This window comes from Pelodiscus sinensis, chromosome 15 (assembly GCF_052426305.1).
Source record: "Pelodiscus sinensis isolate ZL-2025 chromosome 15, ASM5242630v1, whole genome shotgun sequence".
In the NCBI taxonomy this organism is placed as follows: Eukaryota; Metazoa; Chordata; order Testudines; family Trionychidae; genus Pelodiscus; species Pelodiscus sinensis.
In genome coordinates, this window is record NC_143066.1 from 32635982 (window position 1) to 32652882 (window position 16901).

Here is a 16901-nt window from a genome sequence, read left to right on the forward strand (position 1 = left end):
ACTGATAATTAATGTGATCCACTATGACCCCCTAGTTCCTTTCCTAGGCAGTCATTTTCCATTTTGTGTGTGCAGCTGATTTGTTCCTTCCTAAGTGGAATACTCTACATTTGTTCTTATTGAATTTCATCCCATTTACTTCAGACTATTTCTCCAGCATCACCTCTGCAGAATTCAGTCCCTTTTTATGTCCTTGGCAATGCATTTGTTTATCCCTTCTCCACTTCCTTCCAGTCTTTGTTTCATGTAGGGTTAGTAGCTCTTCAGCAAATAAATGTGGCCTACCTTAAGCCCATTTTCTCTCCTTTCTCTTGTTTTGCTTTGATAAAGTATATGTAATGTTTTTATGAATTCTGCGTTTGGCACTGTTACCCAATGGAAGCTCCCATCCAACTCCTGCTGTGAAGACAGCACTAAGCTCCGCATTTGTAAACAATGTAGTTGGTGTCGACATAGCAGAAATTGCCTACCTTAAGCTGACCTTCCGAGTCTAGAATAGACCTCGCCTTAGTCTGCAGAGAATGTTACACTCTGATTGAGGTCCATCTCGGTTGTACATACTGAGCCCAGACAGTAGGTACAGAGACTGGTCTCATAGCTGATGGAGGCAGAATTTTTTCAGTAATGGGGTAGGAGTTAAAATGCAAGGCCAGCAGCTTTCCCATCTGGAGGCAGTTCCTTAGCTCAGTGTTTCTCCAACTTGGTTGGGACCAATGTTCCCTCTAATCTTTTCCATCCATGTGCAAAATAATCTTTTAATGTGCACAGTCATATGCACTACAAGTAGAAGCAAAAATCTAGCTGTGAGTGCTCTTCTGGTCAGCTGGGTGGGATTTGAGACTCTCTGGAGTGGCTGCACAAGTACCCAGCTTACATGGAACACTGGTTGAGACTCCAAAGTGGTGTTACCAGAGATGGCATCAAACTTGCTAGGGCCTGGGGCAGAGGCCAAAGACCGAGCCCCACAACCTGAGTGGCCAGGCTCAGACTTCAGCTCCAGCGCTGGGTGGTGGCAGTTGAGCTTTGGCCCTCTCACCCAGAGGTAATGGGGCTTGGGTGGGCTCAAGCTTCGGCCCTCCCTTCTTGGTTCATGTAGTCCTTTTTGTTGTCAGAAGGGGACTGCAATGCAATGACGTTTGAGAGCCTTGCTAGCTCATTGGTGTTCGGGTTTATTTATGAATTGGTATTTAAAGCATTTTGAGAACTTTCAATGGAAATTGCTAGGGAAGAGCAAGGAGTGATGCTTTTGAATATATACAGAACTTAAACTCAGAGAAGTCAATTAGTCTTTGCAAAGCACTTCTGAAGAGCACAGTTGCAGATCTTCAGTATGATTGTTCTCTAGCTTGATTTAGTTCTCTTCCAGAGCTCCATATGTTTAGATTTTGGTTGAATTAATTTTTTTTTCTCTCCCACTCCTCAGCTCTCACAAATCCACTGCAGCTCCTTGCAGCCCAGGCTAGCTCATCCACTCCTGTTGTAGTCAGCCGGATATGTGAGGCAGCAGCTGAAGACCCTGCAGCACCCTCGGGTGAGCCAGATGTCAAAAGACCCCGAATGGAAGAATCCAGCGGAGCAGTCCAGGCTCAAACGGGAGTCATCACATCAACAACGCCTCAAGGACAGACAACCAGTGAATGACAAACCAGTGGGAGGATAGTAAGAATGTTCGTGGGGCAGCAGCATGCGCCGCGAAAGCAATTTTTCAAAGAAAAGTTTTGAAAAACCACAACTGTAATAACAGCCTGGAATTAAGAGAATTACAAGCTCTTTTTAAAATTTAATTTTAAAAGGGCAGGTCAGCAGCCATTCTTACAATCTCGAGGTGCCAAAAAGAATGGAAAAAAATCCTCCCAATTACCTGTTCCTGGAACTCAGTTCTGCCTTTACTTATGGGATATTTTTCCTCTTTTTAGATTAAAAAAAAAATACAGACAACTGATTGTATGACTGCTGGGATTTTTTTTTTTAATCTCCTTCCCCTTTTTTCTTAAGGGGATGGGAGTTACAGTTCAGCATCTAAAGGAATGTATCATGGATGCATCTGCTCCCTGGGAGGAAAACTAATCATCTCTGATGCCTTGCTTATTCTGCCTTGTAGAGCTTCAAAACATAGGACCATTTAAAAGGGCCACCCAAGAAGATGGACATAGAAGAAGAGGCGCAGCTTCTCGTAGGAGCAGCATTAAAGTAACATAATACCAAACTAGGGAGAGAAAAGGCAGATTTTTTTTTATACAACGTCACCCTGTGAAACGTTATTATATCCATGTTTGTTTATATGAGTTTTGGGAGGGGGAGCTTTAGGGCTGAACCAGCTGGATCTTCAAAATACAGTTTCTGTCCATTCCCTTTGAGGGAGAGTGGAAAAGTGAGACAATGGAGCAGCATTAATTTGTTTCTTGTAAAGAAAAGAACAACAAATATAAAGGGGTGGGTTGTACTCACACTCATGCTTCTGGATTCACAGTAAAATATCTCAGACTGAATATGTGAGAACGGACACCTCTGAAAGGTTCTGTGTCCTGTATATTGGGTTTTCTGATTGTTCATGTGTCTCCCTGCTTCTGGGGCAATATGGTTAATTTATAACATCCTAGAATGACCTGCCATCATCTTTCCTGTGATGGTTAGCCTTCTGCATCAAAGTGTTTATCTCAGTCCTTTCTGGCAGTACAGGCCTCTGGCCGGAAGACCAGATAGCCTAAGTTCAGTGGCCCAGCACCAGATGGAAACTTGGAGCTGGCATTGCTGGAAGAGGATTTTGGTGGTGTCCCATCATGAGATAGTGAGATTAAATTCCAGGGTGAAGGGCAGTGGCGATTAAAAACAGTATTGAGAATAAATCTCAAAAACAAATGCCAATAAGAGGAGGCCCCACATTTTCTACACGAAAACTGTCAACTGCTGTTTTTAAAACAGAATTTTGAGGTTTGCCTTTGCACCCAACCCATGCCTCCCAATGATACAATTAGACAAAGGACCAGGAGTCAATTGCATTTGTTAGTACTGGCCAGTAGTCAGAGAATTTCCTTCTAAATACACACTTGTTTTAATTTAGCAGTTGGGTAAATCATGCTCTGTTCATGATATACTAAAAAGATCAGTGCAGATCCACTATCCCTGCAGATTCCTCCTTGAAGCAGTTGGGAAAGTGGGTGCTGTGCATGGCATGAATTGTGGGTGAAGAAACAAGATTACTCTCCTTTTCAGCCTCCAGCTAACTAGTTAAGTTAGCAGAAAGAGTTGTATTGTAAAAACTATCTTCTATCTAAACACCAAAGACCTTTCTTAACTTAAAGATCCTGATAGCTTTGGAAATGTGAAAAGGAAGCCAGCAATGATGAAGCATGTGTCTTCTATCTAGAGGTCTGTCCACCCTTTCTGCTTCCACTGACATAGTGCAGTGCTATCTTGCTGTTAATGCCAAACTGGCAGTGTTGTTATAGAGCAGAGTGCAGTAGGCTCAATGAGGAACTTTATGGGATGGATTTTCCCAACATATAATAAATGAGATCATTCATATCCTGTACACATGGCGCATCACAGGTGTTTGTTAGGGAAAAAAGCAGAGTTGATTAATTTCTTCTAGCATCTTAGGGAGGAGACACATGTTGTAGTAATGACTAAGTGCAATTGGGTGACACTAATTTTCTTCTAGGTTTCCTTTTTCTTTGCCAGATATCATTCTCTGAGTGAGAACCACTGTCCAAAGGAAAGCTGAGCAAGTTTGTTGTGGCCCCCAAAGTTTCCAAAAAGGGAGAAAATTCTTGGGGGACGTGGTTTAGGGTTACACCGTCAGAGGCACAAACTGCATTGAAGGTAGCAATGCATCTTCGGTATGACCATTCTCATTTATATGTATGTTGGTGGCAACCATTAGACATATTCTCTGGATTTTAGTGCATTGAGTTGATTTCTAAAATCTGGTGGTAGCTGTTGTAATTTGCCTAATAGTCGCAGTCAGTCAGTTAACAACTTTGCACCTCTTCTGCTTCCTAGAAAGTGGTTGAGTCTGGGTTTTTAACAATGACCAGCTCATGTAACAGTTTGCTCGCAGCCAGGATTCTAAGAAAAGACTTTCATCATACAGAATAGGGCACAATGATTAGAGTACAGCACAGTTTAATTGTGCCCCTATAGCCAGCCAGTAACTTCAGGTGAATGCTGCTTTGAATTTCAACAAGCTTCCAGAAAGAACTGAGTCTGGGAATCCTATATGTAAGAAATGGTTTTTGAGTCTTGTATCATGTCAGGTGAGCACATGCTGGATGAGTGACAAATGAAAAACATTGTTTGGGTTAGATAGTTGCTTCTCCTTGAAAATGTCCATAAATATGACAGTACCTTAAGCTGCTGTAAATCAGAGAGCCACTGAGAAAAGTGGAGAATTGCAGACAGACAGTGAGTGTTTCCACAGATCAGTTGCTGCGTTATAGAGACGCCTTTTTAAAATGTACAGGTTTAAAATATACATAGTTGTCCCTTCAATATTCAGGGCATGTAACATTTTCCCAGTCTCTCCTTTTTGGTTCAGAATACCTATTGGCCAAGTTGCTAGTTGATAATTGAATATACTTATCACTAGTTACATATTCACTGGTTCTACCTGCAAAACTCCATAATCTTTACTTTACCCAAGTAGTGTTTTCTGCCTCATCCCTCACCAGTCTGGATATCCACCTTCCATTCTAGGAAGCAGCATACCACTTGTGAATTAACCTTTCTTTGACAGCCATTTAGTAGGTGCTTGGCTTGTGTTGGACCCACACTGGGGAAAAACAGCATTTCCTACCCAAAATCCTGTGGCCCTATAGAAAAGCGTTCTTCCTCATTTGTAGCAGTTGATTAAGAGTATTTATATCTACTCTCAGGCCTCCAGAGTGGTACCCTAGCATGCTGCCAGTTCTAGAAAGCCACTCAGCAAAAACATTGCAGTTACCAATGAAAATTCCATTGAAGAAAGGGCAAATTATAGATATTGGAGATTGAAACAACCTAACGTTATCTAGTCCATCTCTGCCGAGGCTAGATTGTTGCCATGCCAGAAGTGTGTTTTCTTCCCCTTTTACATGCGTTTTCAACCCATTGGTAATGTACCTCAATTCTTGTAGTGACAAATTCTCTTCCTTTCTTTTTCTCTTCTGGCTGCTGCTAATAGTCCACACTTAGGTGACTGGGTATAACCAACATGGAGTAAATAGGCTATTGTGTTTCTTGGTTATTGGAATGTAGAATTTGGGCTGGAAATATTTGGTGATAAGGTCTGAATCCATATCTGAGTTGGGTCTGGTTGACCCCTTTTTCTATTTGGAAGCGACTTCATTTGAGAGAGTTGGCATATGCAGGGAAAACAGATGCCATATTGCAAACAGATGCTCACTCTCATTTAACAACCTCTTTTTCTTTTTTTCCTTTGTTGGTGGTTTGTTGCTAATGACCATCAGATCTAGGCCTAGTCCAATGAATTCTCCTGCATTTTGGCATCAAATCTGTTGTTTTCAGCCAACTGTGATTACTGTGCTTTCCCTTGGCTTGGGCAAGTGTCAGATGGAATCCAGTGCAATTTCAAGGTCATTTGAATTACATCGTCCCTCCCAGTCTATGTGAAGATGCTCCTACATTCCGGTGTATTTGAATGTGACCTCCCATTACCTGGGTTACTTTTGCAGAATAATATAGAATATGTTTTAATGATTGACTCGAAACTTAGAAAATGTTATCCCCAAAGAATCCCCAGGAATACAAAAACCTGTATTTGCCTTTTAAATTCCCTTTTCTATTTGAAAATGGGAGCTACTAATTTTTGTGTAAGGTTGGAACTTAAAAAAAAAAAAATTAAATGAATTTTTCTGTTGAAACTTTTTAAAAGTCTTGTTTACATTTCAGCCTGTTTTTTTTTTCTTGCTGCATCCAGCTGCTAGTTAAGCCATACCACACATTGAACACAAGGTATTCATATGAACTCCACTGGCTTTCTCTCTTGGGCATTATAAATGATTACACAAACTGCTGGGATAAAGATATAGAGTAAGGTCTTCAACTTAAGGGATATTTAAGTTTGATTACTTGAAACATCCAATTGTCCAGAAACATTCATATCCCCCTTCATCTATAAATTGCATTGAAAAACACCTTGATTTTTCCAAAAGCTTCAGTCAGCTGAAATTGAGTGTTTCTCACAATATTTGGATTATGGCGGTTGTATCATATGAGGTTTTTTTTTTAATGTTTCTTTACCTGCTATAAGCCACACCTTGAGATAATCTAAAACTGAAAAAAAATCTGTCTTTTTTAATCCTTTTGCATTTTTCTCATCTTAGACAATGATTAGAGATGAATCACTTTTAAGATTTATAATCCAGTGAATAGCTCCTTTACTCATACACTACTGGGATAATGCCTGGGTTGCAAACACTGCAAGGGGTTGTTCTTGGTTTTATTCCACTGGAATTATTTTAAATTCATGTTTCTCAAGCTTGGCTTTATAAAAGCTTATTTTTACAAAAATTTCAATTTTGGGGAGAATTTGACCTGATGAGAGAACCCTTTCAAAGTGGTGCCAGTTTAATCTGATTCAGTGATTGCTGCCACATATGAGCAGCATGATATGCTAAATTCGTGGCTTTAGCTCTTAATTTTTCTAGGCCAGGAGAGACTAGGTGAGCTGTAGAGGGCAGCATGTTTAGTCTTCAGGTGAAGACAAGAGCACTTATATTGAATGCTCTCCAGTACAAGGCTGGGAGAAAACTATAGTATAACATATTTGGGATCCGCAGGCTCTGAGGAAGAGTTGGAGTGGGGTCATGTTATAATAAAATTCTGCTGTGTGTCAGTTTTTTCTCTCTCAGAAATTTGCTGCTGGTTGCAGCTTTTCTGTAAAGTAAGAAACACAGACCTGAGTTAAATTTTACAGGGGTGAAGAAATAGGCAATTTTGGATCTTTTCCTTTTGCTTCTAGGTGGTAAACAGCTTCCAATTTTACTTGAAAATGTCCTGGCTGTGTATGGTCTTCGTGATAACTGATACTTATTATCAACAACGATGTAAATAGCTGAATTTAATAATATTAACTAATAAATCACTGAATGAATTGCAAATGTTTAATTTTGCATGTACTCCAGTTAGATGCCTGACTCCCTAGAGACCCAACTGCAATTCAGAGTCAACTTCCACAACCCACTATTTCAATATTAAAAAAATTATTTTAAGATTGGGACTTAAATCTAATGAAATGAGAGCTGTTGACCTTAACTGGCATGTAGAGTGATGTGGAACATTGTTCTGAGTCACCTGGAGGGGTTCAGGCTGGTGCTACAGCATTACCTCTTAGTACCTCTGATGTATTGCAGGATATACCTGAATATTAGAATGTGAAGAAATAAAAGAAAAGAACTTTCTGCCATAGCTAAGTGCATGAAAGTTGGATGGCAGATACAGTGAAAGGAATTAACAAAGCTGTCCATAGTTTAACTTTTGCATATTTTCCTTTGTGACCAGTGGCTCCTACTTTTAAACCCCAGTTGGGTTTAAATGATTAAATCCTCATGTGAAGGATTGTCCACATTTTTGTCTTGGTTATATAGTGTCCCAAGGAACAAACTCTATGCCGCATAGTTGTGAGTTGCAGCTCAGGGAATTGTAAAAGTTCTGACAGTACCTGTTGTGCAGTTGGACTTATCCCTCTCTGCTGAACTGTTCCAGCTTGTGCCTTTAAGAGTAGGAAGCAGTGTTGTGGACCTCAGGTAGCATTAGAAATACTTAAGCCATGTCTTGGTTTGATGAAACAAACAGTGGATTCAGTTCTACATGCAGCTTAACATTTAGATTTTCTTAATAAAAAGAACATTTTTTTTTATTTAATTGAATTCTATTGGGTTTCTTAATCCTGCTGCTAATAAACTGGAGTTAGGCATTAAGAACCATGATTTGTAAAAGGGACATGATCAGCTTTGAAGTTTTGCCATTAAAATGCAGTATATTGATCTTTTGCTTTGTGAGTGTTAGTGAACATGTAGCAATAGTTTTTCTTCATTGGCATCCAGGTCGTGAGCCATTTCTGCGCGCCCCCTCCCCCCTGTTTTTTTCCTTTTACAATTGTTTCCTTCCATGTCAATGAACTTATGACCTAAATGCTCATTTGCACGCCATGGCTTAAAGGTATGTGTGATAAGACTGTTGTGCCCAACACGTCTCTCTGCAGGCTGCAGTCGGATGAAAGACTTGGTTCAGTTGTTCTGTGTGTGATTTTTGTTTCTGAGTAAAAACAGTTGCTTTAAAGCTGCTATGTCTATAACATACACTACTGCTGCACTGTATAGAGTGCAGTGGAGCCACCTGAAGAGTGTTGTGCTGTAGGAAATCTGTTACACTACACAAATGTGTCCAGTGTGAGATTTGCTGAGCTACGAGGGATGAGAAGCATGTTCCCTTGTACATACAGAGTCTTAAGCCATTTGCATAGCTTCATGCTGACCAAAATGTAGTTGTGACTTCACAGGAAAGAGTTCCCTTTGGTCATTCTCATCACACATTCTCACTCTGTCTGTCTGTCATAAGCAACTAGCACCACTAGTAGTGGCAAACATCCAGTTGTGATGGTGTTTTTGCATGACAAATTCTGTTTTTTCAGGGTGTTGTAATGTGGCTGAAAACATTTGCTTTGGGGTGAGTAGGAGATTTGCTCTTGCCAGAACGGTGATTTTAATTTAAATTTTTTAAAATATATGAATGTGTCTTATTAAAAAGACAGAAATACAAAGCGTATTTGTAGGTGTTAATTTTAACTACACTGTACAAGATCTTTCAGAATGAATGGCTGGATGTATCCTTACTGCTGTGTATATATACTTTACACATTACTGTAACTCATGAGCTGTTTCCAAACTGGGATAAGCCATTGGTATATCACAGGGAGAATGAGAGCTAAGAAACCATTCTTTTTAAAATATTTTTTCCAGAGTATTAATTTAGATATATGTAAGTATAAATCTTATTTATTAATGTGCATGTGTATATAAGTGGTCCATGACTGTTGCCTATGATTAAGAGTGTAAATGGAACTTTACATAGATACTGGTAAATTCGAATTGCAGGCACTAATTCTAGGAGAATGATATCCCTATCTTAGTTTAGAGTGGGGAGCGACCTGCAGAGGTGTAGCTTCCTTTTTATAGGACAGGAGGGCCCACTTAGGACCCTGCTCTTCCTCTAGAATGAGTCCCACTTGTGACACAATACTGGGAACTTTGCAGCAGCACACGCTGTTGTGTTGGCAGGGAAGTCCCCAAATGGCACGAATGAGACTTAGAGAATTAAAAGGATTCAAACTGTCCTCCTGGCCTTGGTTTGAGAAAACCAAGCGTCAAGATCCTTAGATTCTCATTTAAACTGTACATAATGGGGCCACTCCCCTGTAAGCTGGAAATTAATTAGGCTGGCACAAGAGTGCAGTTTATATGCATCAAGTTTAATTTTCCCAACTGCTTAAAATTACCGAAAGTTTTAAAATTGCAGTCTCTCAATTCAGCGGTCACTTCAATGTCTTGCACAGTAGAGGATATTACCTCCCCAAACACTCAGGATAGTGTGAGTGTGTGTGAGTGTTATTGTTTTCTACTTCTTTCTCTTTGATTTCCACTCTCCAAATATCTGCATTTGGATCTCTGCAAAAATAAGGAAATGTGCTCTTGATAAACTGGAATGCTGCTTCATGGGTGGCTGCTATAGGATCTGGAGGTGGTGCATGCAGCCTGTCCCATTCTTTATGATGCTCCTATCTCCAACATGCTTGAGGGGTAGGGTCCCCTAGATAAAATAGATTAATATAAATACGCATGCAACAAGAATTCCTCTTGCTTTTTCCTCTGTGTGCCAAATTCATCCTTGGTGTAACTCCATTGAGGTTACTGGACTTACTTTGGGATGATTTTTTACTCATTTTGGCCTTTTCAAGGTTACTCATAGTATTAGGGAGCCAGAAAGAGGCTGAGTAATTTGCATTTCTTTGAGGACCCAGAATATAAACTTTTCCTAAATTTATGCTGGCATCAGGATCTGATGGTTGATTTTCTTGGGAAGGTCACTTGGGTTGAAGGTTGTTCAAAAGGGAGTAGGTGTGGTACTGTGGGCAATGATAGAAAATACAGCTTTTCTTCCTCCCCAAGGGAGGAAAAGCCATGGTGAAATCCAAATTTGACACGCTATATATTATGGCTCTTGCTTCATATCCTCTCCAGACATGGCCAAAAGATGATAGCAAAGGCCCCTGAGAAACAACATTCAGTGTTTAAAGTTGGCTTCAACTGCTTACTCATATGACCTAGGACAAGTTATGTGACTTCTTGCACTGCATCTGGCTTCGATGAAAATTGCCAAAAACAGAACCATCATTAAAAAACAGATAGATAGTTATCACAGGATATTTCTAATGGTTTGGTTGGAAGGAACAGGATTTAGATCAAACGGAACAGTGATTTTCATTTTTTTTTTCCATTTGCAGACCTCTTAAAAAAACGAATAAAAGGTGCGGACCAGTGTTCCGTGTAAGCTGACATCCACCCAGGAGAGATTCAAATGCCACCCAGCTGAGTAGTAGTGTGTCCAGAGCACTTACATACCACAACATGTTTCTGCTGGTGGTACACATTTGTACATGCTTTGGTGCACATAGGAAAATGTATTCCATTCAAGGATGGGAAAAAATTAGAAGGAATACTGGTGCGGACCACTTTGGAAATCTTAGACATCATCTGTAGACCTTAGGTTTAAAAACCACTGAAGCAGAAAAATGCAAATCCTCTTCCCCTTCTCTGCTTCACTGTTAAAAATCTGTAGAATTTCCTGTTATACTGACTTAAGAGCCACTCTTTTGAAGTACTGCTGATGCACACAACTGGGTCCAACAGTGAAATATTATGGAATACGGGTAAACTCAGAAAAGTGTGGGAGGAGTTGACAAATTGGGGAGGTAGAGAGGGCTGTGTTCACCAAGAGGGGAGGGCAAGGTATGGAAATGCAATATCCAAGGGATGTCAAATGAGATACGGTATTTTTTATTAGGAGCCATACTTTTTTAAAAATAATTTGAGATCTGAATGTGATTTCTAATGTATCAGAACATTAATATTTTAAAGCTTTAACAAAGTTTTAAATTTCTGCTTTTTTTTCATTTATTTTAACTGTTATCTATTAAATTGATTTATGTGGTTGGGAAGTATTGTGTCTCCTGTTTAGCATTTATTTCTATAACCAGAAATAAAATTATATATTAAAGAGAAGGTGCCCTGAAATTGCTTACTCCTTTTGAGTGGCTAAAGGATATGCTCTAACTGCCTATACACAGCACTGTGATGATGGATTTTACCACTTTCTTCATACAGACTGCGTTTAGGCTCAGTTTGTAATGAGTTGTGGTGTGGCTGGCTCTAAGTAGTGTCTTGTCTCTTCATGATTAAACTACAGCTAGTAACTGTAGAAAATAAGTATTTAACTGCTAGCAGAGGCCCAGGCTGGCATGTTTGTCGTCTCTGAAATTTCTTTTTTTTTTAGCTTGTTCAGAATCAGTCTGTGGAACCAGTGAGGTTGACTGGACCTACCTTCCTTCTGGCTCTCCCTGCTGTAGGATTTCCCAGAGGACTTTGCTGTTATATGCTACATGTGCTGCTTTGTGTACCTATCGTCTGAGCATTCTGTCTTGTGCATGGCTATAAACAGGCAGTGTGCTTGTTGGCTCTAAATAGTTCTCTCTCTCTCCATTCTCACCTTTGAATCATGTGCAGAACATTAAGTACATATCTGTACATCTTCAAGGTTCAGAAAAATCTTGGCTGTGAGCTATCAATTCAGTTCTGGTACCTGGAAGTTAGATTTGGGAAACATTAGTTCATTATCTTATTTTTGGTAATAAATAACTAGCCTCTTTTCCGTAGTCTCTAATCTTTTCCCTGTGGATTAGACCATCACCCCAAAAACTCTGGCTGGAGACTCAAGATGAAGTTTTCACTTCCCCTCTGGATCTTCTTCACCAGTTCTGTGCTAAACCATTCCAACTGCTGCTATAAATGAGACCGCGTAATGTGAAGCTCAAGTTATACAGGGTCTCAAAACCTTTCCAAATCCTCCCACTTAAGGCTAGATAGTTCTTATGCCCTGTTCTTCTCTTTGACATCTTATTTCAACTGCACCTTCCCTATTCTAATTACTCATTTTGGTTAATCAGGTCACTGGGCATTCACATCCATGTCTAAAACTGAAAGCATGAAGACCACCATGGACCTAAAGATGGGTTCTCCTGCAGCTAGCCAAAGTCTGGCTGCCTCTTTCATGTGTTAGAAATCCTGCCCAGATTAGCAAAAATACTTAGTTGATGAAGGCTATAGAGAGCTAGGTGTGGGTGCCTTCTTCACCATCTTCCTTTTTTAAATGCTCTTAGCATCTGTGGTGGACCCCTTGTCCAATGTATTTTAAAACATGCTTTTCGCTACTGCATAATTATAACAAAGAAGAATAACATTTGGGAAAAGCTGGAATTTTTGACTCTTAAACCCTTTGCTTTCTGTATGTCTGATTTATGTTCTACAGTGACTGATAGCTACAGTGGAAGTTTCTGGTTCCAGTGGCAGCATGAGCTGCTGCACAGATGGCTATTGAAACTGTTGTTGGTTAAGCTCTTTAAGGAGCTTTATATGGATGAGTGGCTCATAGCTATCAACTCCCAAAGGTAAATTTGGCATGACAGGCTGAGGGCCAGTTTTCCCTATAAACTGTGATTCCAATGCCACCCAGCTGATTAGCTGAGCACTCACAGCTAGGTTTGTGTTTACCCTGGTGAAGCACATTTTCATAAGAACATAACATAAGAATGGCCGTACTGGATCAGACCAAAGGTCCATCTAACCCAATAGGCTGCCAACAGTGACCAGAGCCAGGTGCCCCGGAGGGGGTGGACCAAAGACAATGATCAAGCGATTTGTCTCGTGCCATCCATCTCCAGCCTCTGACAAACAGAGGCCAGGGACACCATTTCTACCCCCTGGCTATAATAGCCTTTTATGGACCTAACCTCCAAGAATTTATCTAGCTTATCTTTTAAACTCTGCTATAGTTTTAGCCTTCACAGCCTCCTGTGGCAAGGAGTTCCACAGGTTGACTATGCGCTGTGTGAAGAAGAACTTTCGCTTATTAGTTTTAAACCTGCTACCCATTAATTTCTTTTGGTGTCCTGTAGCCCTTATATTATGGGAACTAATGAATAACTTTTCTTTATTCACCCTCTCCACACCACTCATGATTTTATATACCTCTCTCATATCCCCCTTCAGTCTTCTCTTTTCCAGACTGAAAAGTCCCAGCCGCTTTAGCCTCTCCTCATATGGGACCTGTTCCAAACCCCTAATCATTTTAGTTGCCCTTTTCTGAACCCTTTCCAAGGCCAAAATATCTTTTTTGAGATGAGGAGGCCACATCTGTACACAGTACTCAAGATGTAGGCATACCATAGTTTTATACAGGGGCAGTAAGATATTCTGTATCTTATTTTCTATCCCTTTCTTAATAATTCCTAACATTTGCCTTTTTGACTGCTGCTGCACACTGTGTGGACATTTTCAGAGAACTATCCATGATAACTCCAAGATCTCTTTCCTGATTTGTTGTAGCCAAATTAGCCCCCATCATATTATATGTATAGTTGGGCTATTTTTTCCAGCGTGCATTACTTTATACTTATCCACATTAAACTTCATTTGCCATTTTGTTGCCCAATCACTTAGTTTTGTGAGATCTTTTTGAAGTTCTTCACAGTCTGATTCTGTCTTGACTATCCTAAACAGTTTAGTGTCATCTGCAAACTTTACTACCTCACTGCTTGCCCCATTCTCTAGATCATTTATGAATAAGTTGAATAAGATTGGTCCTAGGACTGATCCTTGGGGGACACCACTAGTTACCCCTCTCTATTCTGAAAATTTACCATTTATTCCTACCCTATGTTTCCTGTCTTTTAACCAGTCTCAATCTATGAAAGGACCTTCCCTCTTATCCCATGACAATGTAATTTACACAAGAGCCTTTGGTGAGGGACTTTGTCAAAGGCTTTCTGAAAATCTAAGTATACTATATCTACTGGATCCCCCTTGTCCGCATGTTTAACCCCTTCAAAGAACTCTAATAGATTAGTAAGACATGATTTCCCTTTACAGAAACCATGTTGACTTTTGCCCAACAAATGATGTTCTTTTACGTGCCTAACAATTTTATTCTTAACTATTGTTTCAACTAATTTGCCTGGTACCGACCTTAGACTTACTGGTCTGTAATTGCCAGGATCACCTCTAGAGCCCTTTTTTAAATATTGGTGTCACGTTAGCTATCTTCCAGTCAGTAGGTACGGAAGCTGATTAAAAAGATAGATTACAAACCACAGTTAACAGTTCTGCAATTTCCCATTTGAGTTCTTTTAAAACCCTTGGGTGAATGCCATTCAGTCCTGGTGATTTGTTAACGTTAAGTTTTTCTATTTGTTCCAAAACCTCCTCTAATGACACTTCAATCCAGGACAGTTCCTCAGATTCATCTGCAACAAAGGGCGGTGCAGATTTGGGAATTTCCCCAACAGCCTTAGCCGTGAAGACTGATGCAAATAATCATTCTCCGCAATGGCCTTATCATCCTTGATTGCTCCTTTTGTATCTCGATTGTCTAGGGGACTCACTGGTTTTTTAGCAGGTTTCCTGCTTCTAAAGTACTTAAAAAACATTTTGCCATTGTTTTTTGAGTTTTTGGCTAGCTGTTCCTCAAAATCTTTTTTGCTTTTCTTACTACAGTTTTACACTTAATTTGACAGTGTTTATGTTCCTTTCTATTTACCTCACTGGGATTGGACTTCCATTTCTTGAAAGATGCCTTTTTGTCCCTCACTGCTTCTTTTACATGGTGGTTAAACGATGGTGGCTCTTTTTTAGGTCTCTTACTATGTTTTTTTAATTTGGGGTATACATTTAAGTTGGGTCTCTATTATGGTGTCTTTAAAAAGTTTCCATGCAGCTGGCAGGGATTTGGCTCTTGTCACTGTGCCTTTTAATTTCTGTTTAACTAAACTCACTTTTGTGTAATTCTCCTTTTTGAAATTAAATGCCAGAGTGCTGGATTGCTGAGGTGTTCTTCCCCCCACAGGAATGTTAAATGTTGTTATATTATGGTCACTATTCCCAGGTGGTCCTGTAATAGTTACCTCCTGGACCTGATCGTGTGCTCCACTCAGGACTAACTCGAGAATTGCCTCTCCCCTTGTGGGTTTCTGTACAAGCTGCTCCAAGAAGCAATCATTTAAGCCATTGAGAAATTTTATCTCTGCATCTCTTCCTGAGATGACATGTACCCAGTCAAATATGGGGATAATTGAAATCCCCCATTATTATAGAGTTTTTTATTTTGGTAGCCTCTCTAATCTCCCTTAACATTTCAATGTCACTATCACTGTCTTGGTGAGGTGGTCAATAATATATCCCTACTGCTATATTCTTATTATTGGAGCATGGAATTACTATCCATAGTGATTCTGTTGAACATGTTGATTCATTTAAGATTTCGATTTCATTTGATTCTACATTCTTTCACATATAGTGCCACTTCGCCACCCACAGGGCCTGTTCTATCCTTCCAATATATTTTATATCCTAGTATGATTGTGTCCCACAGATTTTCCTCATTCCACGAGGTTTCTGTGATGCCTATTATGTTAATCTCCTCCTTTAATACAAGGTACTCTAGTTCATCCAACTTTATTAGTCAAACTTCTAGCATTTGCGTAGAAGTACTTTAAAAATTTGCCACTGTTTATTTGTCTGCCTTTTCCTGATTAATATAACAAAATTTACATTACACATGGATGGAAAAGAGTAGAGGGAATTTTGAGGGCATGCGCTGCTATAAAAGTTACAACCTTTGCTTTTTTTTTTTAAGTCAGAAAGGATGTTCCTAATAATGAACCTCTGAAGGCAGCTTGCGGGCTATTTGTATCTCTTAGCCTTTCCAAAACACCTTATTTTCAAATGGGTCCCAGGAAAGGCTGAGAGCTTCTGCCCATGTCACATTTTCCTTACAATGCAAGTGTAAAATCTCTGACCCTAGCCACACTCTGCCAGCTTCCTTAGGCACAGAGTTATGGCAGTCTGTTCCAGACCCTGCCTTGGTCCTGTGCTTAGCCTGGCGTGCCTCAGGGCCCAGGAGCGGCCCAAGGTAGGCTACAGCAGCTGGCGCCCTAGGTGGGGTGGCACAATTGCAAAGCTGTGATCAGGTGCCTGGGCCAGTGGCACCCTAGGCAGCTGCTTAGCTCACGGGCCACCCCTGTCAGGGCCATACGATTGCCAGAAGGTTTCAACAAAAATACCAGGCAGACTTGCCATTACATCACAATCTACATTACAGCCTATTTAGAAAATACCCGACATTTATATTTTCTCAATTTGTTTCCTGAACAGAAAGCTCAACTACTAGACTATCTGGTTCAAAACTGGACACCTGGCAACCCGCGGGGAGGGGCCATGCTTCTGGTTTGGGTAGGTTCACATGGTAGCAGAGGGCCACGAACCCCTAAACGGCAGGAGTTGCCAGATGTATTTGGACAATTCTGTGAAATGACCCTCCCCTGTGCCGCTGCTCATGTCCTACCCCCCCCCCCCCCATAGGGTCACTGCCAGGGTCTGCCACCAATGGTTCTGGCAGCTTTGCTTCGAGGGGAGGGTCTGAATTCCAGCGGTGCTGCAACCGCTTCCCACACCCCACCCCTGGGTGCAAGATACGGCTCCAGCCTGGGGCAGCCTCTAGGCCTGGGAGCACAGCACCTGGCTGCAGGCCCCTGCTCATCCTGGGCCTCTTGCTCCCTCCCCCCCCCCCCCCCC

General features: G+C 40.7%; 1 protein-coding gene across 3 annotated transcripts in view; it reads left to right on the plus strand.

Moving 5' to 3' along the window:
* Window positions 1-11279, plus strand: part of FOXK1 (forkhead box K1) — an 80216-nt gene extending 68937 nt beyond the window's left edge. For all 3 annotated transcript variants that reach the window (XM_075899642.2, XM_075899643.2, XM_075899644.2), the window contains exon 9: window positions 1424-11279. In XM_075899642.2, the coding sequence (XP_075755757.2) occupies window positions 1424-1641 (218 nt within the window). In that variant the 3' untranslated portion in view covers window positions 1642-11279. The remainder of the gene's footprint in view (window positions 1-1423) is intronic.
* Window positions 11280-16901: the final 5622 nt, after the last annotated feature.